General features: G+C 46.8%; 1 protein-coding gene across 1 annotated transcript; it reads right to left on the bottom strand.

Annotated features, from left to right (window-relative positions):
* Positions 1 to 11,653: 11,653 nt before the first annotated feature.
* LOC144120208 (neprilysin-1-like) lies at positions 11,654 to 24,821 on the bottom strand. The gene is made up of 3 exons (XM_077652622.1): positions 24,615 to 24,821; positions 14,769 to 16,091; positions 11,654 to 11,875 (listed from the first exon to the last, which is right to left on the bottom strand). The coding sequence occupies exons 1-3, from the start codon at positions 24,819 to 24,821 to the stop codon at positions 11,654 to 11,656; spliced, it is 1,752 nt and encodes a 583-aa protein (XP_077508748.1).
* Between the last annotated feature and the right edge of the window lie 1,713 nt (positions 24,822 to 26,534).

Here is a 26,534-nt window from a genome sequence, read left to right as displayed (position 1 = left end):
CATGTTCCCTTAAACGTTCGTTCAAGCACCTTCCAGTTTGTCCAATATAAACTTTGTCGCATGTAAGCGGTATCTGGTAAATCACCCCTACCCTACACCTGACGAACATGTTGGCATGCTTTACGTCACAGGTTTTCTGTCTCGGCTTTTCGTTATTTATCCTGTGACACAACGTAGTTAGCTTGCAAGGGGCAGAAAAGACTACGGGAATCTCATATTTATTCGCAACCTTTTTCAAATTATGTGCTACCCGGTGGGAATACGGGATAACAGCTGGCCTCACCCTCCTATTGCTTTCTTTAGCGCTGTTTTCACTATTGTCAGAATGGACCAACTAGCCCAGCAAAAAGTTCTGCTGGACACCATGCCTAAGAGACGTTTGAATCGTGAAAAGTAGACCGCGGCCACGAGATTATAACGTGCTCGCACAGTAAAGGCGTCACGGTGGCGCTGTCGCTGTCATGGGTTCACTGGAGGAGGTTTTTCGTATACAGTGTACCCAGGCGTCTTTCAGTTCTACAACGAGGGGCTTCACATGTCGATTTAAAATAAATGAATTATACTAAACGTCCTTTCAATCAATGTTTCCAGTCAAACACGAGGACAAGCTGCAATTGTTTGGCGCAAGTACAGACCAAACCACACTCAATGCTTTGAAGGCATGGTACCACATCCCTCGGGATTTCGTCGAGAGATAGAGGCGACACTGGGAAGCTTATTCTTTCTTTATTAATTTGGTACTTGGGACATTAATGACGACAAATACGAGCTGCCATTGTGGCACATGATTTATTATTGAATTCAGCTGCTGAAGTCACATTTTACCTACAGTCCTTGCAAAGTGCTCGTGTTCAAGCATGCACAGGACCATTCATTGTGTTGTCTCTTTAATTTATTCCGAAAAAAATTTACCTGACCATAACGATACTCGGAATTGCGAAATCTGAGCGCACCGCGTTTGACAGCGGCCGCCAGAGACCGACTTGCGACCGCTTATATAGCAAACGCTGCAAACGGCATGATTGATGGTCGGGTGCCGTAGCGTAATCCGCGGACAGATGGCTGCGACAGACGTCGACTCGAGTACCCTTTTGGGGGCAAGCGAAAAAACATCGAGAAAGAGAGTAGAGGACGAGTCGCTTCTTTCCTTCTCGCTATCCGCGCTTTCCCTCGGAAACGCGACTGGAGTCGACGTCTGTCGCATCCATGTAAACAGGGCCACAGTCTTATCCCTCCTCCCCGTTCCTGTTCGCGCTTTTCGCTCTCTTCTCGTTGTGTTTGTTAACATCGTCTTTAATGTGCCGTGTTCGCTCTCTTTCACTCGCTGCCCCGGCTCGTTTTGCCGGTTGGTTAAACCGACGGTGATGGCGAATGCGCCGCTCAACCCACAAATTGGCAACATAGAGCTGCGCTGTAATAGTTTGCTTATCTCATTCAAATGGAAACTATTAGTTGCATGCCGTGCGCGGTTGCAGTTCATCGTCTGGAAATAAAATCACCGTACGCGCATGCGCAGCTCCGTATAAAATACATCAAAAACTTGACAATGTCTTTTTCCCTGTGAAATCGTTTTCTCTTTGTGCGCCTGGGTGTGCGATGATTTATTTTCTGCAAGTTAGAGACAAGCCGTTCACGCATCTGTTCGCTGCAGTCAAGACAGAGATGGTGTGAATTGACCACGAGAAAAGGCTCAAAATAATCGGTCTAGCTATTGGAGGGATGAGTCGACAGAATATCGCCAGGACTGTGGGTTGCGGCAGGTGTTCAGTAGACCGCATTGTCTGTGCTTATCGAGATGAGGGCCGCATTGAAGACGCGGCACGAGCAGGGAGGCCTCCTGCCACTACAGCTGCAGAATATCTGCTGCTAATCGTAACAGCAGTGAATTGCGACCTGACGATCACCCTCCAGGAGCTTCGAAGAGAGCTAGGATTGGTAGCGTCTATCCCAACCACTCGCCGCAGGCTGCACGCAGCGGGGCTTCGTAGTCGTATTTCATGTCAAAGGCCCCGACTCTTTGAGAGGTAAACAGCAGCCCGTCTTCAGTTTGCGCGACAGCATCAAGCGTGGGGTGTAGACCAGTGGAAATCCGTCGTTTTCAACGGCGAGTCGACGTTCGTCACCCGCTGGGATCACCAACAACGGGTGTGGAGAATTGTAGGGACAAGGTAAAAACACCTTTCTTCTTTAAGAAATTGCACAATGGCTGTTGAAATGCATCGGAGGAGCTGAATTTATATTGAGCGTGAAGTAATATGCAATGATTCCGGATGTCGAATAAGTTCAGTTTTGGGATTCTTGTGCGTATAAGGTTTTGAGAATGCACATTAACTGATGTAAGCGTTAGAGAAAATATTCGCATTGAAAGAAATGGTGACTTAACAGATATAGAAAGAATGAGCCTGTGCTACCATAGGGAACGTGCCAGTTTAGTGAAGCTTGTCAGGAAGAATCCTTGTGATCATTCACGAGTTTCAATCTGTTGTTTGCGCTTGAATCCTGCTCTTCCAAACTCCTTTTAACGATTGATTTGTTGTAGATATGAGTCAAGATATACCCAGCAAGTTGCTGCCAGTGGACGATGTGGAATCAGCGTGTGGGCAGCTATTGCGCATTATGGACTTTGACCGCTCCATTGCAACGACGGCGCCCTACTTCAAATGAATATTTAGACATAACTCAGCAGGTGTTGCTGCCACTTGTTCTCGAGGGACCGTTTCCCTACGGCCTCTTTTTTTTCCAGCAAGACAGGAGCCCTGTCCACAGGTCAAAGTAAGTTAACCAATTTCTGGATAATTCGTCCTATGGTGTTCCCAGCTGTGATGTATGGATGCGAGAGCTTGAAGGTGAAGAAGGCTGACCGCCGAAGAATTGACGCTTTTGAATTGTGGTGCTGGCGGAGACTCTTGAGAGCTCCTTGGACTTGGACTTCCAGACGATCAAATCAGTCAATATTGGTGACCATAAACCCTGCTTGCTCATTGGAAGGGCAAACTCTAAAGTTAAAGCTCAGCTACTTTGGTCATCTGATGCGAAGAGAGGAGTCGCTGGAGAAAACTTTGATGCTGGGAAAGTTTGAGGGGCACAGGAGAAGGGGTAGGCAGCGAACGCGATGGCTGGATGGCGTCCTCGAGGCATTGCAGACGAATCTGTGTGATATTCTAAAGACAGTGGTAGATTGGAAAGCTTGGCGTGATATGCTTTATAGGGTCACGAAGAGTCGGACCCGACTGAACTGAAATCAACTGCTGCGCTCTTTGACGTCGCCACCGAAGTGAAAAAAAAAGAACGAAAGGATGTGTATACAAGGTGTTTTTTTTAGTTTACAGATTTACGCTTCAAATGTAGTGAGAGATAAGTCGTTGCAATTTCTGCAGGAACACTATACAACAAGATGGGCATCTTGTACGCAATAGAACTTAAATAAACGATATTTATTATGACCAATGAAATGGCAGTTTTTTTAGGCGAGAAATTAAAATGGAAAATTTGAAGGTTGTTAGTATGAAAAGGGAGCCCCGTTTTCTGGTTTTCATAATCGGCATTGTAGTTCAAAGTATGTAAGTCAAAACTACGCGTTTTTGAGCCCCTAAAGTTGACTTTCCCGTATTAGAGTTATTTAATATGTAAACATGTTTTATTAGGGAAATCTTTGTTCCTGCATTTTCATTGGATGCTCTCACCTCCCCCTTTTTTGTGCTCGTCCGCTCTACTTTGGATGATCTTGGAATCCAGACATTGGAATGGCCACCCAAGGGAGAAGATATTAATGTCATCGAGAATGTCTGAGGCCTGATGAAGCGCCGCATCACGCGGCGTACTATTCAGGCCGAAACAAAGGAGGCCTTTCGGACTGTCATCCAGGAAGAGTGGGAGGAACTCAAGAGCGACAGGAGCCTCATGTCACGTTTCTACGCCTCACTGCCAGGACGCATTCAGGACATAGCCGAAGCGCAAGACGCCTTCACACGTCATTAGTGTCGCCTTTCCTATACTTTAGCCTACAGTCAAATGGTTCTGTTTTTTCCCCAGTACTTTCCTTTATGCTGCAGCACTAACGAACGGTGATAATTGTTCCTTTTTGTACTGCGTTCGTGCTCAAAATAAAAACACGTACTCATCATCTCTGGCACCATATTCTCAAATATTTCTTATAGACGTAACGGCTGAAAAATAAGTTTCGAAAATTTACTACCTAGTTCATGTCGCAACACTGTTAAGGCACTTATGCCACCGAAGAAATGTTCGTTCATTTCTAATTTTGAGCGAGAAAAATGTTTTCCTAATATACAATGAAGCGAAGCTGCAGGCTGATCTGGCCATAAAGGTATACGTCACCCTGCAGCTCTTCGGCGAGCTCTCTGTCGCCGTTGGGGAAGCCAGCATCAGCCTAGCTGCTTTTGCTGCAAGGCAAAGGCCTCTCCCATACCCCGAAACTTAATCTTCACTTAACCCTCCTAATTGTAGCCAATTTCTTGTAGCATAATTCCTTATGTCGTCTGACCCCATGGCATTCTGTCGCCCCTTGCTACGCTTCCCTTTTCCTGGGACCACTCCGTTACCTTAAACGAGCACCGATCATCCTGCGTTCTCATAACGCGTGCTGCCCATGCCCATGTCTTCTTGATGCAGTCATCCGCAAAATTTTCGTCCTGTTCTTCACAAGAAAGCGCATCAAAGTAGACTAGCACGATACAAAAAAGGCGTAAAAAAATTTGCGTCGTCTCTTAATGTTTCATTGAGTAAGCACCTGTCATGACACATTTATGGCCGCATAACCACTTCAGTTTACCCTCACTCACTCTAGTGCATGTTTAGGGCTGAGCGAAGGCAGGCATCGCATGACATTCGGCAGGTGGTATGCGATAAGCGAGTTAGTTTTCACTTATAAAGTTCAAACGAACCCGCTATGGCATAAGGCAGCCAAGAGCAAAAAGACAATGGCTTTCAGTGTGCTGTCTCGCTTGAGCCACAAGGAAAGAACGACCACCCGGCACAGCTATCGTAACACCAGTCTTTTTAATGTCCGAATAAGAACACGAAAAGCATGTGCCTCAGAGTGCACGTGACGGTACGAAGTCCTCACCACGGCTTCTGGTAACGCGAGACACGCTGGCGCTGGCGCGGCCCGATCGAGTGGAGCTGCCTTGCTCTCGAGTGATCAAACATACTGCGACCGCGGCACCGGCATGCAGTTGCCTCCTCTTTGAATCCTGTATACTCTTTCTCTTGCATAGCAAGCAACGCTGTCAAAGCTAGCACGCCTTTTTGCAAAGGTCAAGTCCGTGCCCGAAATGTAGATCACCATACAAGCACAGTGACCACATGCATATTTCGTGCTGCAAATCTCAATTACCGTGAGTAATAGCCTGCTGCCCTTCGTTTTACTTCTTGCCACATTTGTTTCCTGCTGCTCACCGAGACTTCGAGAAGTAAAAATGATATTTGGCAAAACGATATGCATCTCGTAGGGCGAATCGCATATACGCCATCCGCGCCAGAAAGTAGTCCTCACTCAGTGAAAATTATAGCCAGAGTTCTTGAACACTAAGCGGCTCACAGCTTTGAGCGTGGTTTTCAGTGATACCAGTTCATTTTATACTGCTTTGTTTTCGTTCAAACTCTGAGCGAGGCTTTGAGAAGAACAGATGATATGGGGTGGAGTAAAATGGTTTACGGGCACACTACATCCGCAGCGTTGCCTGTTATGTATGAAACGGAGTAGGTGTGCCAGTCATGTCTCTGACAACAATGACTTAGTGTGGCATGGACACACTGAATAACAATCTCATTGGTGCGCGTTACACCCCGGCAGCACAAAGAAAATCTTTTCCTCTATACGTATGTTCTGATGCCTGTCCGCAGTAGAAACTTCTTAGGATTGAGAGCTGTGCTGTGCTCTATGATGTAGAGGCGCTAAGAGACGACGCAGCTCGCGGCCGACGAGCTCTACTCTGGGACGTTTGGCTTGGATTGACCCATCATTGACAGAATCAAGGGACGATGTTTTGTGTGAACTGTGACTTCTTTCGCACTCATCTTTACTGATTGCGACCAATGTTTCCACAGTGCTCCTTTTTCTTGACGTTGTTATTTGCATTTGAATTTTATTCCTGCTCAATCATAATACCATCCATAAATATCCCCCCCCCCCCAAAAAAAAAACCCTGCGTTTCTGGTTAACTAAAGCTTTGGCATTGTTACTCTAAAGTCATCACTGTAAAGGGACACATGATACCTTGGCTGTGACAGTGACTAGTTCGACTGACTGCAGGTGCCAGAGAGAACAAAAATATTGCAGTCAAAGTAAAAAAAAATGTGAGAGCCGTAGCTTTGTTTAGCCTGCCCCCATTGAGTGCACAGGTAAGTGCAGGCATTATCAACTGAAGGCCTCAATCCTCGTAGAGGTGGAGTACCAAGTGCGGGCTCACCGAGCAAGAAAGTGCGCTACAAAAAATTCACCATAATGCTGATTTTTTGCGTGGTGTACAAAACTGAAGTAACACAGCACTGCAACATAAAGTAAAGTAGGTATGTGGTGGCACTAAGGCTGGGAAAAGACCTTGTGCAGTCATTTCACTGCAGATGGCGGCCCAGGCGTATGCAATGTTCTTCAGTGTGGGTAGCGCAACAAAAGAAAGCCTCTTGCTGATTTTATAATGTAGTCTGGCTCGTCACTACATCATTTTTTGCAGCCTGTAGTTGGATATAACCCGAGAAGGAGGCGGCAAATGCCCGTTAAAGGATGCCCTCCAACCAATGGCGTCGATAGATTTTCACGCCTTCGTTGTTAATCTCCGTAGACCTGTTAGTGCGATATCGCCATGAGGCAGCTGATGAAGGGGGATAAACCAGGGCTTAATCAGACTAACCGTGACATCAGAAGAAGCGGTCAGTGCCATTGGTTGAAGGGCCTAATATTGAGCAGCATCTGCCGCTTTGTTCTTGAATTGTTTCTGACTATAACATGCTCTGATGGCACTCATGTCATTTTTGCATCTTTATAGCACACATGCTCATGCACCGTATTAATTACAGTGCAGGAAGCCCCCATTTAGCTGTCATCTAAAATGATCGAGGCTAAAGCGATACCTGGGTATCCGCTTTCTTTTCGCCGTGCTCCTTGTTCGTTCAGGCTTTGCCCAGTCTTGTGCCCACAAGATTTCCTAATGCTTTGTGTCCAGCACGAAAACGCTGTCGGGCTTCTAATTGGCTTTGAATAACCAGAATCATATTTGAGTATTCGCTTCTCACTTTTTGTCTTGTACGCACAGCATATGTAGTTCTTGTTTTCACTCATTTCAATGCCTAGAAACCTGGTAGTCGACTGTTCTGGCGTTTCAAACCTGAAGTTTAATCCATCAAACAGAGTCTGAAACGTATTAACAAGGCTAGCATTTGCACCATCCTGGTTTCCGAAAGGGAAACAGCAAAAAATAGTAAACATATCGGAAGCATGTCTGACATAGAGGCGCGAGACAGACACTTATGCATATGCCTATGCGCTGCCCATATAGCTCGCCCTCATCCTAAACAAACTATGAATCGAGAGACAGCTGCAGCAAGCTTATGAATGCACTGATACTGGTACCACATTGGTTTTGAAACCTGGTTAGACCGAAGCACTCGACAGCCTCCTCAACGACACATACCAATGACGACACATTGACATAGCCGCAAAGAATGTTGGCCTCTATTGAAAAGGACATCAGTTATAGCTCATTCAACTAAAAAGCAAATAGATAATCAGTGCCTTCACGATTAGGACTGCCGGAATCGTTAAGTGTATTAGCAGTGTTTCATTGTCACTTTCACAAAGGGAAATCGAACTGCTAATGATGTGGCGTTGAATTTTGTTCACTGTAGAATATATCTTTCGCGCAAGATGTACACATCGCCGCTATACCGTGTGCTGGGTTTGTTTTACTGTACTTCTAATTCCTCTTAAACGTTTCGACCGTTGTATGTTTTATGTCGGGGTTTTTTGGTATTGTTACCAGCTGACAAAGAAGTGACTATCGCTGATCTTGAAGACGATAACGCTGAGTGTGCGTGCGTGAGCGTACGCAAAGTTATCCGCAATGCACCCTGACCAATGCCCCGCCGTGGATATGTGCCATTAAACCTGAGGACATCATCATCATTATCCTCAGGTCTTAGAGTACCTCTCTGGCCTGAACAATTATTTGTGGAGGCCTCCCTGTGGCAGTATGGCTTTATATTGGTTTCGAAGCGCGTGGCACGTGTCTTTCTCTTTATTTAAAAAGAAGAACCTTCGTTACTTAGTAAGCAGTTGTCAGTTTGCGCTCCGTCCTGTCAGTGTCCTTCCTTTCTTATGTACTCGTCTAGTAAAGTTCAGCGCCTAATAAGTATTATGCACAGCCGCGCCGTCTTCGCCCTCGCGGCCTTTCAGAAGCGAATGCCCGGTAGATAACTAGACATGAGGCGGTGGTCGTGTAGGGAGGCATTTTTTTTGCATTGAATGAAGAAATAGTACAATAATATCATATCTCAAAGAGAAAGGGAAATACCTGTAGTTTAATATAGCATATTGGAGAAGTGACCATAAACCACATTTTGTGTTCATGCACTAAGCTCGAACGACTAAGACAAAAGGATTTCCTGCAGCTTTGAGGAACACATCCCATTGCACCCTAGTTTACTCTAAATAATAAGCACTTGTTGACATTTTGAAGTTTTTCCATTTCTAAGGAAGGGAAGCTTCTGAAGAAATTGTGAGATGTTAAATCATTTTAGTTCCTTCCCGCAATGAAACACACAAACCTTGCGTTTGGCACATGATGGCCTTATATCTCGGTGTGCATTTGAACGCAATACAACACAACACTGAATATAGAATATCAAAAGGAGTCGCACTTTTACGGGCCCCGATGGAAGAGGTATGCAGACTTTGTACTGCGGAAACTATGCAATGTCATCAGCAGTTGGGAGCTGTGGGAGATTACTGTGCACAAAATGAGTCTAGTGCCAGTAATATTCAGTATTTAATGGCGCAGCGTCAACTTGGGCCATAGTGGTACAAACACAATGTGGTTATCTACGGCAATTAGTTGAGTTTAGACAACACTTTACAGGATTAAATAGATATCTTTCTTAATAAATATTTCGTCTCTCTTTTCATCTGTGTCACTGGTGCCAGTGACACTATGCTAAACTCTGACAACGGGATAAATGTATGCTGCAGAGAAATCTGTCCCAATCAGCCCTTCTCACTTGGCACGCAGCATCAACGCCCTTGCTACGCTTCATGCCTTCTTTCCCTTCGCAAAACATAGTTTGTTGACAGTCGTAAAGAAAAGCGCGTAATAGCGTCGTGGAGTTTTTAAGAAAGCAATATCAGTTCCAAGTACAGATCTGCCGGGACAACGAGCCCAGAGCCACGCCTCACCGCGCATGGAGGTCACGTAAAGAACAGGCAGGAGGCGCTTCGTCCGTCCTTGTCGGCCACAGTGGGCGGCTCCTCTTTGCAGCCGAACGCCTTGGCGAACGCGTCCACACGCCGTATGGCGTGGGCGCAGAAGGGACTCTTAGCGTTTCCGCACATCATGCGGCACTGGGCCATGAAGAAGACCTGGGCGGCGGGCCGCGCCACACCGGACACCTCGAGTCCGCGCGGCACGGACGTAGAGCGCCACGCGCTGCGGAAGAAGGCGGCCGAGGTGAGCTCGGCCGCCGGGTCGGTGCATGCGAGCCTCTCTTCCAAAGCACGCTCCGTGTCTTTCATCATCAGGGGTGTCCGATCGTCGGCGCTGGACAGCGTCACGCCCTGCGCACCATGCGCACATTCCATTGCTCGCCGAAACGGAATGTGTTCGCGAGTCTGTGCCACGACAGTTCGAAAATTATTCGTTTTAGTACGGCAAATTTCAGGTATTTGTCATTGAAAATTGAACCAGACCACGGCGGCTGCGTTTTTATGGAGGAAAAACGCAAAGGCGCCCGTGTGCTGTGCGATGTCAGTGCACGTTAAAGATCCCCAGGTGGTCGAAATTATTCCGGAGCCCTCCACTACGGCACCTCTTTCTTCCTTTCTTCTTTCACTACCTCTTTTATCCCTTCCCTTACGGCGCGGTTCAGGTGTACAACGATATATGAGACAGATACTGCGCCATTTTCTTTCCCCAAAAACAATTATTATTATTATTATCATTTAAAATTGTAAAATTGGTTGTTGGGGAAAGGAAATGGCGCAGTATCTGTCTCACATCTCGGCGGACACCTGAACCGCGCCGTAAGGGAAGGGATAAAGGATGGACTGAAAGCAGAAAGGAAGAGGTGCCGTAGTGGAGGGCTCCGGAATAATTTCGACCACCTGGGGACCTTTAACGTGCGCTAACGTCGCACAGCACACGGGCGCCTTTGCATTTCGCCTCTATCGAAACGCGGCCGCCGCGGTCGGGTTCGAACCCGCGGGTACTCCGGATCAGTAGCCGAGCGCCCTAACAACTGAGCCACTGCGGCGGTTCACATCGAAAGCCGCGTTAGCCGACAGCATGACGCCATTGTGCACAGTCTTTGCTTTTAGCTAGTTGCGGGACATAGCTGAAGAAAAGCGAAGCGGCGGAATGACAGAGCAACTAGATTGAACTAGAGACAATAATCTAGCAATGTTCATTGTGCATGCTGTGGGTACCTCTGAATTAGTCATCGCTTTACGGACTCCTACTGAAGCTTGGTCGCAGTAGTACTGGGTTGGTTTTCAGGTTTTTATTTGTTGAAATCCGCTGTAGTGTAACAAGCCCCATACTGTATATGTTCAGCCACAGGCATACCTGCTTCAACGCTCATGCGAATTCTGAATCGGTGCTTGGCATTGATCGATTTGGGCACACGAATGGTGTCATCACGGTGAAATGCGGCCATAAAAAATCGGCAAGAATCGAACTGGTTAGCTCTCATTGTGTCAGAAACCAACTTCCGCAACTCCTCTGCCCTCGTACACAGAACATGTTTCTTTCGGGAGTGGAACGACCTGTCAATGTGCGCGTTGTAAGCAATCTCAATATCTAGCATGCCCGCCGCGCCGCGATTCTTATTTAGAAGAAGCCTGGCGCCGCAGCGCAAACTGTTCCAGGTGCCGAGTTCCGGAAGAAGGAAGCAGCGTGCATTTTTAATTATATTTATTGCCAGTTAATTTGAAGCGCAAAATAACGCAGTGGTGGGCGAGCTGTAATTATATGCTGTCGTTTTAAGTGTCCCAAACACAAAATGGACGGCACACAGAAAAAGCAATCACGATAAGATTTGGATAGCACGCGACGGTGACGTTGTTTCTCTTGGCCAATTTGTTTTTGCTTTGTTTTTATGCGCACTCATCACACGCTGCTGAGCGTGCGTATATAAGTTTCCTTCTGGCAATAAATTCTTCAGCTGAAAACAGCGCTAGTTTTGTCAACATTCCTGTGTTCACCGTCCAGTTTGTGCTTAAATCAATCTGAAGCGCTTCCTAACGAGGCGTGTTTGCGGTTTAAACGGTGGCTGTAGCATTGAGCAGCCTAGTGCAGAGTTAAGCAGAACATACCTTCAAGTCAAAGGCCTGCACGAGAGCCCTCGCAAACAGGGCTCCCAGACCGGCATAGTTGATGGCTTGCGTCGCGTTGGGCGAGAAGAGAGGCATGCGCAGCGCAGTTAGTCACACACTCAGCGTGTTGTCCCAGTAATTGTACTCCGCTAGAGGGTCCGAGCCGGCGGTCAGGTACTGCTGCAGACGCCGGCCCTCCGGCTTGCCGAGGAGAGAGCGCATGGCCTCCTTGGCCTTGAGCCAGTAGTCGATGTAACGAGACTCTTGCACGGGGAACTCGTTGTAGATATCGTCTAGTGCATTGTCATCTACGTCGTCGGGCCAGATGCTCAGCTGCATTATGTTGAAAGACTCTTCGCTACAGCGGTCAACATTGCCCCGAGTGATATCAACGTGGGACGAGGACGTTACTCAAGGTTGTTTAAAAACAGCGCTTAAAAAGATGATACACCGAAAACGAGAGGGCACATGGTGCGCTGAACTTCAACCGCTCTTATTGGAAAGTATGCATGATTTTTATTGTGAAACTGCAAGCTAGCGCGCGAGCGTGCTGCCAAAACGCTGCATTTGTCACCGATAAAAAATCGCCTCATGGACGCGCGTGCGTTTATCGCCGGCTCTCCTCTATCAAGCAAGCTCATTTCTTTAGAAGACCAGTCTAGCGAAGTCTGGCTAACACAGCCAATTGCTTTCTTTGATAATATAAGCTTCTGCGACTTGTCTTGTGTAACGATCGTGGATGAACAAAAAACGGCGTACCCTCGCAAGTGAAACAGTACTTTGCCAAGTTATTCGAATTCATCTTTAAGGAATCCTGATGCTCTGAAAGTCTCACGTTAATACACCAGCCTGTCTCTCCTATATAGGTGCGGCCACAGAACACCGGGATCTGGTAAAGGACAACAATCTTATAGGGCACGAGCTTGGTTTCATGATTTATTTAAAAGCCAATAATTCTCCTACATCCTTCTTCATTTCTATGGACCGCAGCCCCCACTTTATCTATTTTATTGGGAGCTGAGAATAAAACATTAACACCATACCTGGCGCCCACTTTCGTAAATTCGCGCGAGAGGGAGTGGACCTATATAGGACAGACAGGTCGGTGTGCTAAGGCCATCAAAATTCCATAAAGATGAATTGAACTAAATAGGCAAAACACTGTTTCACTTGCAAGTGTACGCCATTTTTCGCTGATGCGTAAATTTTGCATGTGGATAATAATCGTTACACAAAAGAAGTCGCAGAAGCTTATCAAATATCAAGGACAGCAAGTGGCTGTGTTAGCCAGAATTCTATAGCCTTGTTTTCTAAGGAAATGAGCTTGCTTGATAGGGGAGAAAATCAGTAACACACGCACGAGCGTCCAGTAGGCGATATGTTATCTGTGAGAAGTGTTTCAGAATGCGCTTGCGCGTGGTTTGACTCTCAATATCATGCAGATGTTCCAATTAACGCAAGCGAAAGTTCAGCGCAGCGTCTGACGTCTCGTATTCGGTGTCTCGTCTGTGGTATCGCATTTTTAATTTGAAAGCACTATTACGTTAGCAAAGGTGAAAAACACGATGTATCTGTGAAGCCTCAACCTTTGACCATTGACGGAGCGCCAGCGGCGGAGGCCGTGCGCAACTGCTTCGTCAAGTGCCTTCGGCCAGCCTGACGACGTTCCCTGTCGTGTAATTGATTACTTAGCTAATCTTAAGTCAAAATCGTTGGACACTAGAAAAATACCCCACAAAGTTCCGTTAATAAGAGTGGTCTGAAAAACATCGTTGCTAATTATAAGTCGACTTCGCTTACTAGGGTAAGTTACAAAATTTGGAACACAATCAGTCCTTCACTCATTCTTAGCATGGTTTCAGATCTGGCTACGCAGGTCTTAGAATTTAGCCATTATATTTTTTCATCATTTCACCTTTGTGGACAAACGGACTGTATTTCCTTACATTTCAGAAAAGCGTTTGATTTCCGTATACCATGTCTTGCTACTATATAAACTCTCTTTACTTCTGTTCTCAACTGGCTTCAATGTTATCGGCAAATACGTAAACAACGTCTATTGATTAATGAGACCCAGTCTGATTATGTTGCTCTACCTCTGGGAGTACCGGAGGGTTCTGTTATAGGGCCTCTTATTTGTAGTGTATGTAAACAACTTAGTGAAATATATGACATGTAAAATACGTTTATGCGCAGATGAATGTGTTATCTACCTTGATCTAAGCAACTATTTGGATTCCTGTCATTTGCAGAGCAACTAGGACCGCACACAGCAATGGTGTTAGAATTGAAAGATGTTTTTATATCCAATATAATGCCATTTTGTTTCCTTTGCGCGCAAGCATCATCCTTTCCTTGCTTAATATAAATTAAACTCAAATCGACTGTCGAGAGCATGCGACTATACATACTTTGGCGTTTACTTTTAAGCGAATATTAAGTGGATTAAGCTAGCCGAGCATATTGATTTTAATGCCTGTAGAGTAATAGATTATTTAAGACCTAATTTAAAACGGCAGTTTTAAATTGAAAATATCTTCTATATTTAACTTATACAATACTGGCGTATGCATGTGTTGTTTTGCACCAATGAGCTGTAAATATGACTCATATTATTGGCGATGTACAAAACTGTGGCTCGATTTGTATCTAGTTATTATAAATTTACTAGTAGTGTTACTAACATTAATTTAAAGCTTCGATGGGGGCTCTTATGTACACGCGGAAAGAACTTTCGCTAAGACTTGTTATACAAAATTTACCTTGGAAAAATAGACATAATTTGCTTCCATCGCATTTAAGGTAAACTATATGAAAGATGGAAAATAAGGCAAAATGCCGAACTAACGCTTATCAAAGCGCATTTTTCCACTTCCAGCTCACGCCTGAAATCTGCTGTCTGTCCAAATCGATGTTGCAGACTCTCTTATCAGATATGTAAATATATGCAACGTCATCTTTATTCCTGCCTTGACATGCCTTGGAGTTTTCATTTTGCATTGTTGATTTCTTTAGCCTGTTGCTTTATTGATGTATCCTCTCCCCTTGAAATAAGGCCTACGGGCGCTGCAGGAATTGGCAATAAATAAATGCTCTTAATGGTGCGCCAGAGTATCGCTGTGTTGAGCGGAATTAACCCCGCGCGAAGTGGGTTTTATTCAAACCCGACAAGAAACTATGACATATATTTGTAAATTATTTTAGGTAGGTAGCTTATGAGCGTCACCTTGATAGCGTCCAGCTTCTGAATGACGTTTCTCTTGCTCATCACGTCCATCCAGGAGCAGCGATGAACCAAGAGGATGGCTTGGTTCTTAATGGCGTCAAATATATTCTCCACGTGCTCACGAAGGTCTACAGTCCAGTAAAGCGCGACCGTCTCGCTAGCCACGGCAAGACCATAGCAGGCTTCCACACGGCGTTGACAAACCAGTGGCGCAATGGCCTGTGCTTCTTGATCCTTATTCACAGCGAGCGCAGTGAGGTCGCTGTAAAGGCGTGCCACCCACCATCCGATAACATCTAGCAGCTCCTTTGGAGTGAACTTCTTCAGCAGATCTCCAACTGCGCTAAGGTGATGGGAGCTGTCTACCAGGACCTCTGTGGAAGCATGCACCTTCACTGCATCGCTCAAGTGCTTTCTTAGAAAATGCAGCCATTGCTTAGATGTGACGGTTGGCGTCCACCGTGCAAGGCCTACTGCCTGCGAGACGAGAAGGCGGCTAGGACGTCCGCTTGCTGAAAAGCCAGATTCGAAGGAATCTAACACACTCCCTTCAGTGCGGTACACAGAGAGTGCTCGCGTCTTATTGTACAAGAGGCCTGCGCCCAACTCTTTCGCGTAGAGCATTGCTTCGGTCACAGCCTGAAGATCGTCCGCATGCTCGCTCCTTGCTAGCAGGGACCACGTGACTGGAACTTCCATGATCTGAAGTCTGGCAAACCCTTCCTTGCGAGCACGCAGTCTGAACCAGAGGTCGATGCCCCAATTAACGCTGAGATCGAGGAGGACGTCCAGAGGATGTCTGTCTTCTAGTGGATCATTGGGCCAGAAAAGGCCTCGTGCCCGGAGGAAGGCCCGGAATGAGCGAAGACTCACATCACGTGCCGTTTTTTCCGGTTGTTCAAGGCAGGACTGCAGCATGCGACTGGCCTTAGCAGCCACGCGAGACTTGTGAGGGTGGAAGCGCAAGCAACTGGCACCTTCTTGGAGGGCGTCCTTTCTTAGCAGAGCTTCTAAGTCCCTGAGCGCGGGGTAGTCGTCAGTCCAGCGGCCGCACATATAAGTGCCGAACGCGTGGCAATGGTTTGCCTTTGGGTCCATGGTCTGAAGCAAGAATCGTTCGTGAAGATAGCAAGCTCGCGAAGTGCAGACGTCCTCAGACCGCACGTGGACCTCCGGACTCCTGAGCTGAAACGGTATAAGGAGAAGGACGATGGCGCAGATGGCGATTGAGACGAGAAAGCAGCCGACAAGGGCGGCGTTATGCAGCTGTCTCTTCTTTTCGGACAGCAGGTTGGACAGATCCGTCTCTTCGCGGGCGTGTTGCTGCACAAGTCAAAGAGTTTGGCTCAGGACAATCTCGTGCCGTTTTGCATCGCGTGGAGGATCACTAAATGCGCACTGAGAAAAATTTGTGTCGACAGCTGGATTTAGCTGGGATATTACGAGTCAGAACATGTTCAAGCACTGTGTGGTGCGACTTTAGCAGTGAAACAGCATCAACAAGCAGAGCCCTAATTCCATTCCTGTATGACTTCTGCCGCCTTGTTTTCGTCGCACCGCTATAACCCAACTGTACTGAACTAATGCATTGCATTGCGATGTACCGGGTGTCCAAGTTAAATAGAGCCAAATATAAGAAATAAAATATAAACGGCAGGCGAGCTCAACCCGTTGCATGTTGTTGGAGTCGCCTTGCTCACCTCAGACGATTTTATGGGCAGCAATCTCAACGGCAAAAAATCACCTGGAGCTGAGCTGATGGCATTCCGAAATGTTTGTGTGTGGGTGTTCAAAGTATTTCACCTTAATATTCAAAAAATGAGTTATGCGCGGGAACTCCCAACCGAAAGCAGATACGCAAAAGTCATGCCCATACCTAAAACAGAAAATCAGTCCCTCCTCACATCATGCAGGCCAATTTGTTTACTCTGCAGATGCGCAAAATCCATAGAGCGCACAATTTTTTAAACATCTTCGTCTTTCTGAGCGATAACGCAATAATTGACGCAAGAAAACATGGTTTTTCCACCTCAACTGAGCTCACATAAACAGTTCACTACTTAGTAAGAGCTGTCGATAGACAAAGCCAAGTTGACTTAGCATTTATCGATTGTGAAAGACGATGAAAACGCGACTCTCACTCAAAACTTTTGCTAAAACAAACTCCTTCCAAAGAACAACACCTTGCTTAACTGGATTCAAGCATACCGGTCAGTACCGAAACAGTGTGTTCAGGTCAGTGATGAAGCTCCGACCTCCGCCGACGTAGTACGCTCAGGCATTCCACAAGTAGTAGTATTAAGGCCGCTCTTATTTCTCGTCTTCATAAATGACATTGTCAGTGATATTCGGCTCAAAATAAAGCTTTTTGCAGGTGACTGCATTTTATCTAATGAAATACACAATTCAAATGATCAGGTGTTGCGTCCATATTTTATGAGCGACTTCTCGAACGGAGTGGTGACATAAATTCATGATATTCCCGTAGAATAGAAACTACGCCGTAGTTCGCAAACACTAAGGAACTCATTTGAACTAGACTGTGCGAAGTATCCTGTTTCCATTGCTTAAACAAATGAAGAATAAATATCGTGTTGCAACGGAAACGTTCTGGCGAATCCATGGATCCTGACAGTGTTAGCCAAACAATGGGCCCTGTCCACTTCGCACAGGGAGAGGGTGGAAGACCTACGATGTTTATGAGAGAAAAAAGCAGAAGCAGAATAACATGCTCGCTTCTCGTGCAAACTTACCGCACAGCATCGCTTTGCGGTCGGCAGGGAAGGAGGTGCTGAATCAGTGCCCCCGCGGCAGAGGCCGCTGGGTGGTCGCTCCGCCTCGCTGCCAGCAACGGGGCGCCTGGCAGTAGTTGGCTTTTCCCTTCTGTTCCTCGCTGCCTGCGGTGCCTCGTTCTTCGGTCGGCGGTGCGATCGTTGCGGCGAGCTTACCGACTTCGTCACTTTGGAGGCTGCTGAAGACCGACGGCTCTTCGACAACGCAGGCATCTTCTTCTTCTTCTTCTTCTTCTGTTTCTAGATGATCTGTGCTGTCTGAAGTGCTCGTGGTGGTGGGCATAAGTGCGTGGCTTGCTATTATGTCTGGGAGAAAGAAAAGACTACGGAAAGTATGATCTGAGGCAGAAATAGAATTCACGCACCCATGCACCTAATCCCGTATTTGTGCGGAGAACAACGGCAGGCTTCATTCTTCTTATTTCTTGAGCTCACCCCACTTCTGTGTGGGGAGCAGCTTTTGTTAATCCGTGTCCACCTTTTCGTATTTTCCTTAGCTGTGTGCACCGATAGCTTATTTTTCAAAACCTCTACAAATTTTTTCCTCTCAGGTTGGGTGGACACTGACCCCTCTTAAATTTTGGTCGCTGATATAAAACTAAAACAATGTTCTGCCGTGTGGTGGAGGAATCAGCTTACGAACGCTAATGGAAGCACATCTTTCTTGGCCAGGTTGCCTCAGCAGAACCGAGATACCTGAAGTTCACTACCAGGGTGACCAATCTGCTAGGGAACAAGAATGGGCTTCGACGGTGCTTCCATCTGCCAGAAAATGCACCGACCTCCCTTGAAAGTGTATGCACCCATCGCATGCTCAAGATTTGCGCAGCTACAGCAGCGCCGCAATGGCCACAACACCAAGCCAGAGTGCAGAGAAGCAGAAATCTCGGGAACCCGCTGAGGGTTTTAATGCCGTCTGTGGAGATGTGGGGAAACGAACGTGAACGCAGCGTCGAAGCCATATCTAGCGTAAAAAGGCCTGACTGGGGGACCCTAGATGTATGATGATATTGAGTGGAATGTATGAGGATTTCGTAAGCTGTATAGTTCTGCTTCGGTGGCGACCCAAGCGGCTGTTGACATTTACAACTTTAGCAAGTAGAGGGAATAGCCCGGTAACACAATAAGTGAACCAGACACACTCAGAAATGTAAGAGTGTCTTACAAGTAAATTCTAGCCTTTCGCTATGGTACGTGAACCTATTAAGCTGTGTCTGCAAGCCAAAACGTATGCCGGCTGACCAGGCACTACAAAAGAATATAGCGAAGCGGGGAACTGGTATAGTATATTAAAATTACTAACATCGCCAAAATCTAGGCAAAAAAAAAAGGAAGAACCAGACGAGCGCTAAACTTAGAAGAGGCGTTTTTATTCGAAATATTTTCACCTAATACTATCGTGGCGCGGTTCACGTTCCTGTCATTGCTAATAAAGAAAACCTTGTCAAGGTATCTCTAAAAGGGCGTACTCATGCTACAAGATACTTAAGTCATGCTCTACAGCCCTATTTCGCGCGCAGATAATGCTGTATGGTATCTCGAAAATGGCGTACTCATACTACAAGATACTCATATCATGCTCTACCGCCCTATTTTGCGCGCAGAGAATGCTATAGAAGCCTGGCTCACACTCGTGTCTGCTTCTTGGCGAAGATGAAATGCTGTTACGATGTCCTGCACAAGTTGTTCTTTGTGGCGGTATAAAGGAACTGTGTCGTCCAAATAAGCAGTGATTTATTTACAAGCTGTGGTGGAATGAGCGGCCAATTTGTACGGCACGGCGCCTTGCAGAGAATTTTCATGCTCCCACAAGCGTTCCTTTGGGCACATGCCGGTTTGGGCTCAGGCAAATCGAATCTGGTAAACCACGTGAACTTTGGGCTGGAAGTATTGTGTGCTGTGACGCACATTGTATATTTCAGTAGTTGTGTATTTTTCTTGCGATATAATGTGCAGGGATCTTGCTCTGTTTGATGCGCGGTATAATATCTTGGCACAGAAATTCTTGGCTACACTTTTCCAGCTGTGCGAAATCCTATGCACCTAAGGGACTACTGCCATTTCGTTCCTCAATTAACGCTTGCCCTTTTCAAGCTCTTTCTTGTGCTCTGGCTTCATTCGTTGAAGGAGCCTGTTAGAAGTGGACGCCAGCAGACCTTCAGGCTAACCAGCTGCTGTGCACAAAGACCATTGTGTTCTGAAGCTTGTGCTCACCCCGTGTAATCAGGATTCCTTGATTTCTGCTCCAAGTCCACCCACTGCAATCCAATTTTTTACCAGCTTCGAATGGTTAGTGTCGGAATCAAGCACTGGTTTCTGAGAAGTTGATGCGTAACGCCAACACATGTTGCTACGCCAGGTTTTTCCCTTTAGGCAGGTTGTTCGCCAAGTTCAGTTCAGACGCTTTGCTTGAAAATGCTCTTATGATGTCGCCCACAATTCCGAGTCACACTTGGGCCAGTAGCAGCACAAGGTAGTCATGCACATTCCTAAATATAGTTGTTGTGCATTCATTCATGCATTTTCACGTGCCAGGTCGACTCTGCTCCAATAAATGCCCGCGAAGTTGCACTCTTCCTCCTCAACAATTTTATCCTTCGCCACTGCGCACGACGCGAGCTGTTCAGTGACCGCGGAGGAGTATTTATTTCCCACGTCATTGAAGCACTACTCGTGGAATCTCGCATCGTTCATCGGACCGCCACTGCTTACCACCCTCAAACTAACGGCCTGACCGAGCGATTTAATCGCACTCTCGGAGACATGCTCACAGTGTACGCCACATCGGATCAGACGAACCGAGGTGCTGTCCATCCTTTGGTGACGTACTCTTATAACACCGCTGCACAGTCAGCCACCGTATTTTCCCCTTTATGTTTTCTGTATGGGTGTGAGCCGCCCTCCACAATGGACACGATATTACCTTACACTCCTGATGCCACCGAGTACCAGCCCCTTTCGGAAGTGGCAAAGAATGCCGAGGAATGTCGCCAGCTGGCACGTCCTTTCACCTCGGGTACAGAGCAGACTCTGCACGTTTTCTCCTCTGGGTTCCTAGTTTGGGTCTCGGTTCCATCCCCTACACCGCGTAATCAAAGAGATGTCCCTTTTGAAATACGTCGTGGAGCCGTTGACAACCTCATCAGACTTGCGTCGCCGCGGTCGTGACGCTGTTCACGCCAGCCATCTAAAGCCCTACATAAGCCTTAGGTCCGGGGAAATTGCAGCGAACCATGATGTACGCGCCTGATCTTCCCCCTGGCAGATGAAGATAAATGGGCGAAGCGCGAACGTGCCGCGCGAGGTTGCTGGTGTGTTTGGACTGGCTGTTCTTTGTGTCGCCCGCCTTTCAGATTTGTGTGACTGAAGTTCCCAGTTTGGCTTGTAAACGTTTTGCAAGTTATAACGTTAAGACGTAGGAAGATAGCATAGTCAGTAACAGAAGAAACGCGAGTTAATAATAATCAAGTGAAAATTAAAGAGTCGGCACAGGCAGGGCGTGCACGGAGTGGATCCCAAGGGACAGCAAGCGGTGAAGGGACTGCAGAAATTAAGGTGGGCGGATGAGTGGGAAGTTTGCTGGAATATGGTGCGGCAGCTTGCGCAGGACTGGGTTATTTGTATAGAAATGGGAGATCATTATATCCCGCATTCCAAGTGGTTAGGCTGATGAAGATGGTAAACAGTAAACTGTTCCATAGGACAGAAGTCATCGCTTCCTTCGAGCTACCAGCATCCGCAATTTCGCGTCTAGTCTATCTCGTGCATGAAAAAGAACTGACGCGAATGTCCACGTTCTCGTATTTCTCAGGCTAAAATCTTGAGGCCCGTCAGTGCGAACGATGCTACAACTACACTTTTCGCTACCTGTGGGTCTTTTGCAAGAACCCTTCCCGTATTTGGGAACAGTAAATAGTTCATAACCCAGACATCCCAGAGTGTGCAAGCGTCAGCTTTCCGGACCTCTCTTTGTCTGCCGAAATGTGCCTCTACTTCAACAACTGTTATCTCCTGTCAGTATTGTGTTACTGGATCCATTCCTGTAGACTCTGAGTGCGCATTTTTGGTGCCTCACTCGGGGATCCTGGCACTATCTTGCAACTCTTGTTGTTACCAGGCCATGTACTGCTTCGTGAACGTCTTTGATGCTCATTCCTGTCCGCCTTCGAGTTTACCTCATCCTCGAGGGCAACGCCCTTAGACAGGTTCACTTTCGCAGTGGCCCATACCCACCCCTCGCAGGGGCGGCTTCCGTGGATGTCGCTGGAACTAACAGTGCTGCAGGCGCGCTTATCTGCATGTCTCGCTCGTTGTCTGCAACGCCTCCGGAAAGACAGGTGACGCAGCACCCGCACCTGAGATGAATGTTTTGTTTTCCGGCGTAAACTAACAAGAATATGGCCTAACGCTTGTTGGTACACAGAAAAAAAGTCGGTCTGCTTGGAGAGCACAAGCTCCTCCGAGGTTGGGGCGAACGATATTTGGGCAAGGCACGCTTCGCCTTCCTATGTGTTGATCCTCCCAACCTTGATGTGTGTGTCATTATGTTTTTTCGGCGGTTATAGCACTTACTTTGCACCAATCCGATGTTAAGACAAAACAATTTCAGTACGCAAGTATTGAACTGCGTTCTGAACGTGCCCTATCATACGTTCTGAAGGCTAATCTGTGCTTCAAAACAATCTTTCTCCTTTTCTTCTGTTCAATGGCTGAGGTTTGAATAATTGAATATTTGAACCAAGCTCAGACAAACTTGTTTAAATATTTTATTGAATCGTTCTTTTACGGTGGCGTCTTTGTAAAATTCCAGTATTTTCCAAACCAATAATTTTGTCGGGCTCTTAGTAGTAACCGAAGTATGCAGGCTCTAAAATCGATTACGTCGGTAATTCGAGCCGCAACTTATATACAATGAAAAACACCTGCACTGAAAAAAAGAGAAAAACACCTTGCTGAAAAATCCTTGCTCGATTTTATGCGTGCTTAAAGAAGCTTTGCTTTCTTTCTTGCAGACTACACTTGAGCGGTGAAGAGCAGTTCAGAGCTCTTTTTACTGTAGAAAAACTGCATCGTCATGATCATGCCAAGCTTGATCATTTTAGCAGTGGCTTCGTGGAGGTGAACATCGCAACCGAATGCACGCAGAGAGGTCCCTTCAAGCTTGTATAGCACCTCTCAGAACAACTGACGATATACAACGCGTTTCTAAAGTGCGTGGCGAACAATGCACTCCACCATCTTTATGACTGCGTAGAGCTTTAACGACGGCTCGTGAAGGCATCTTGGCTTGAATGACCTGAGATCAGTCAAGTACCTCTGAGCAGCAGCACTTGAGCTGGCGAGTCCAGAAGCAGCTGTTAGAGCGACCTGGCAATGCTTACAAGACATTGCCGTAGTTATCTTCTGCACATAGCCTGCTAGGTAATCGACAACCATTGTTATCCTGCGCTTTCAAATACATGGTCTTCCAGGTCATCACTTTCACTCTAAAAATAGGTTATGCTAACAAGCTTGTTGCATAGCTTTTCCTCCACATTATTTCTGAGCACCGCAGCAGCCTTTGCTTTTTATCCGAGGCTGTCATGCAGCGACATGAGGAAGCTTTTCCGGCTACAGAATAGCTCCTTTTCACTGCAGTGTACACAGGAGTGAGCAAAGACAATAGCGTATAAATATTGGTGAACTTTATGATCGTGGCGGCGTCATCATCCTTTCGTGAAAGGAGCGAGCAATTTCAGAAAATTTCAGAAAAAAAGAAAGCAGCCAAGGCAGCAGCTTAAGCTGCTACTGCAAGGAAAATAGAACTAGGCACAATATAATTCATCATTATGTACGCCTCTTGCCTCCAAAGAACCTTGGTTGAGCTTAGCTGTCAGTAAATAAGGCGTGCCTGCTTTGCCCAGCTCATCTGTTGTCTGAAGCCGACAGAAAAGTCACTTGCAGACATTCTGTCGTTTGCTGTGAAGCAAACAGCAGCATGTATAAGTGTTGCTGGTTATGCTTTGTTTCGTCAAGCGGTCATGCAGCTGGATGATGTCTTGGATGACCTGGTCGAAGAAATCAATAATTACAAAGTCAAACCCTTTTGAAGCAAACGTGTATGGAGATACAAATGAGACCTCAAACTTACGCCACATTAAAAAAAAACACCTGAATTTTCGCCTAGTTCTCTCGGATCCTTTCCGCAGGATGCGTAGTGTTCAGTCCATCAAACACACCGGTCAGTCTTCTCGTCGAGTAGTCTCTTCCGTAGTGAACCAGGCCTTCAACATCCTCTTCCCTGTGCACCTGCAGGCTAATGGTAGTGCTCCGACTGAAGAGTTGCCGTGAAAGTAGGATATTTGGTGCCACTCCCAACAACTGAAAGCCTTGATATTCTTAAATCTTCGAGCTCGTGCCCCTCGTGCCACAACAAGCCGCACGTTCATTCTCTGCAGGTCCTTCGGTTGCACATGGGGCGCCATCAGTTTGCAGACTACCCTTAGGTACTTCTCCTCCAAGAGCGGCTGATAGTGATTGGAGTCAATACAGTAATCTCACACTTGCAAGTATAGTTTAAGAAGAGAGTTCCAAATACAAATTTTCACCTCGTTTCCTGAAAGGAGTAGCGACACCAATTTTTATCTGAGTGTTATCTGTTTGGAATGACGTGCAGCACATTAGAAAACATGGAAAGCCGCGTGGTTTGCGCCAACAGGCGATAAACAATTTATAAAGAATTTTTTTACTCATGCTGTTTTCGTTTTAATTTCTACAGTTGAGCGACGGTTGTGACTTAGCAGGAGCTTTGAGATCACGCTAGGCACACAAAAACTGCAGTATGGTCGCTCTTTCTTCTATTAATTCACATCGTCTGTGCAGGCCTGCCCAAGAACAGGAATAACTAAAAATGATCCTGCATGTATTATATCGCATTTTTTTTTGCACGGATTCCGGGACCTCAAATCGTCTGCTACGGCACAGCCGCCGTTGTTCTGTTGAAAACGAAACCGAAAAAGCTCAAATATCCCGAGAAATTCAGGAGGAGGAGAAAACATTTATAGCTTTACTGTACAGAATTGGGAAGGGGAGGTGGGTATGGTTGTTGCGCTGGGTGGCAGCCCTTTTCCGGGACGCAACTGGCCGCCGGCGCTGCCTGTGCTCTCTGGACCAGGGCCCGCTGGTTCTCTAGGTCCGAGCTGGGCAGGGCGTCCTCCCGGCCCTGCCTGCTTGGCTGACTTGTAACGGCTATAAGTGTATTGTAGTGGCACGCCCACACCATGTGGTATAGGCCAGCATACTGCCCTCAGAATTTGCGCCTGCCAGTGAATGTAGGGTCCACGTGTTTTAGTGTTTAAGTATGGTGAGATTTGAGAAAGACCCGGTTTGGAGCCGTCTAAGGTGCCACTCCTCGCTTCTGTCAAGACCCTTGGCTGGTCCCGGAAGTACCCTTCTGCAGAGGCGTAAATGATTCGTATAATCCGCGTAAGAGATTGACGGGAATGGTATGATTGCCGCGGCAGAACCGGGGGATTGATTGCAACCAGGTGGAAGGAACTCTCGGGCAGCCGCGTGAGCCGCCTCGTTCCCCCCAACTCCCTGGTGACCGGGCACGCATAGTGTTTTTTTTTTACTAATCGCCAAATCCGAATTGCTCTCAAATGCCAGTAGTATTCTACAGGCGAGTGGCACTATCCTGCCTCGCACGTAATTTCGGCAGGCCTGCTGCGAGTCCAACTTTATGTACCCTGCGTCGGAGTGGATGGCGGCCAGTCCAATCGCTACTTCCTCCAACATTAGCGCCTTGCTAGTTTTTACCGAGAGCCCGTTCACCTGCTTTCCATCGTGCAACACCGAAATGGTGCACATTCCCTCCTTAATTGGACCCGCTGCATCCACGTAGTATATGCGTGTCTTATTCCCGTAGCAAATTTGAATAAATTTTGTCCTGGCTTCACGCCTCCCCTGATTGTACGCCCAATTCATATTTTGGAGGAGCGGCTTAACTGTCAAAGTAGTTTTTCATGCCTCCGGGATGACGACTGTGCATTAGATGGTGGGGAGCAGCGCGAAATTGAGGTCCCGGAGGACTTGTCTTCCTGCGCTGGTCACTGACAGCCTGGCAATTGGGCTTTTAATTTATTTAGCTGGCGTAGATGAATTCTACGTACTCATGTATACTAGTGCCTTGCGCACCATTCCGAAGAAAAATATATCTGAGGCCATATCCTTAAGCAGATGGTTCCCCACACATTTGATCACGTGAGGAATGCCACGCATAAAGTCAAGTTACTTCCTGTAGACAACTATTTTGAATCCTTGTGGCAAGGCTATGCATTGTTCCCATAAATTCCCATGTGCTGCCAAGTTGAACAATTTTTTCTGGCGCAAAGCTGACCCCTGGTATTACAGCCACTCCACGATTTTGCGTTTGGATAACTGGTTCCAACACAAGTTGCGCCAGAAAGCTTCCAGTTGTAGCTCCTTTTGTGGCAATGGTCTAAATAGGTGGAATCTTTGTTTTCAAGCACTGGCATACACATGCGAAAAAAAGTATGATCAATAATCTCGGTATCTCCCTAATCCGAAATGTCGCGGCAGTCTACAAAGTCATCAATTGTACATCTTGACTTGCTGACGTATGCCTGGAAGCCGCCGCGGTGGCTGCGTGATTTGCTAGTGCACTGTTGACACGAACGACGCGTCATGGATCTCGGCCGCTGCGGTCGCATTTAGACGAAGACAAAATGCTAGAGGTCTGTGTACTGTTCAATGTCCCTACAGGTTAAAAAACTCCAGCTGGTCGAAATTTCCTGAGCCCTTTACTACGGCGTTCCTTATAGCGGAAGTCGTTTTAGGACGTTAAACCCTATAAACCTAAACCTGTATGCCTGGCGAAGTTCTAATTTATGTAATACTTCAGTGCACCTTGCAGGGACGTCTGCTACATGCAGATGGTGAGTTTCGACACCACGGGTTCCTGAGCATCCGCCGG

Source organism: Amblyomma americanum, chromosome 2, assembly GCF_052857255.1.
Source record: "Amblyomma americanum isolate KBUSLIRL-KWMA chromosome 2, ASM5285725v1, whole genome shotgun sequence".
Taxonomy (NCBI): Eukaryota; Metazoa; Arthropoda; class Arachnida; order Ixodida; family Ixodidae; genus Amblyomma; species Amblyomma americanum.
Note: the sequence above shows the minus strand (reverse complement) of the source record. Positions and strands in the feature narration are given on the sequence as shown.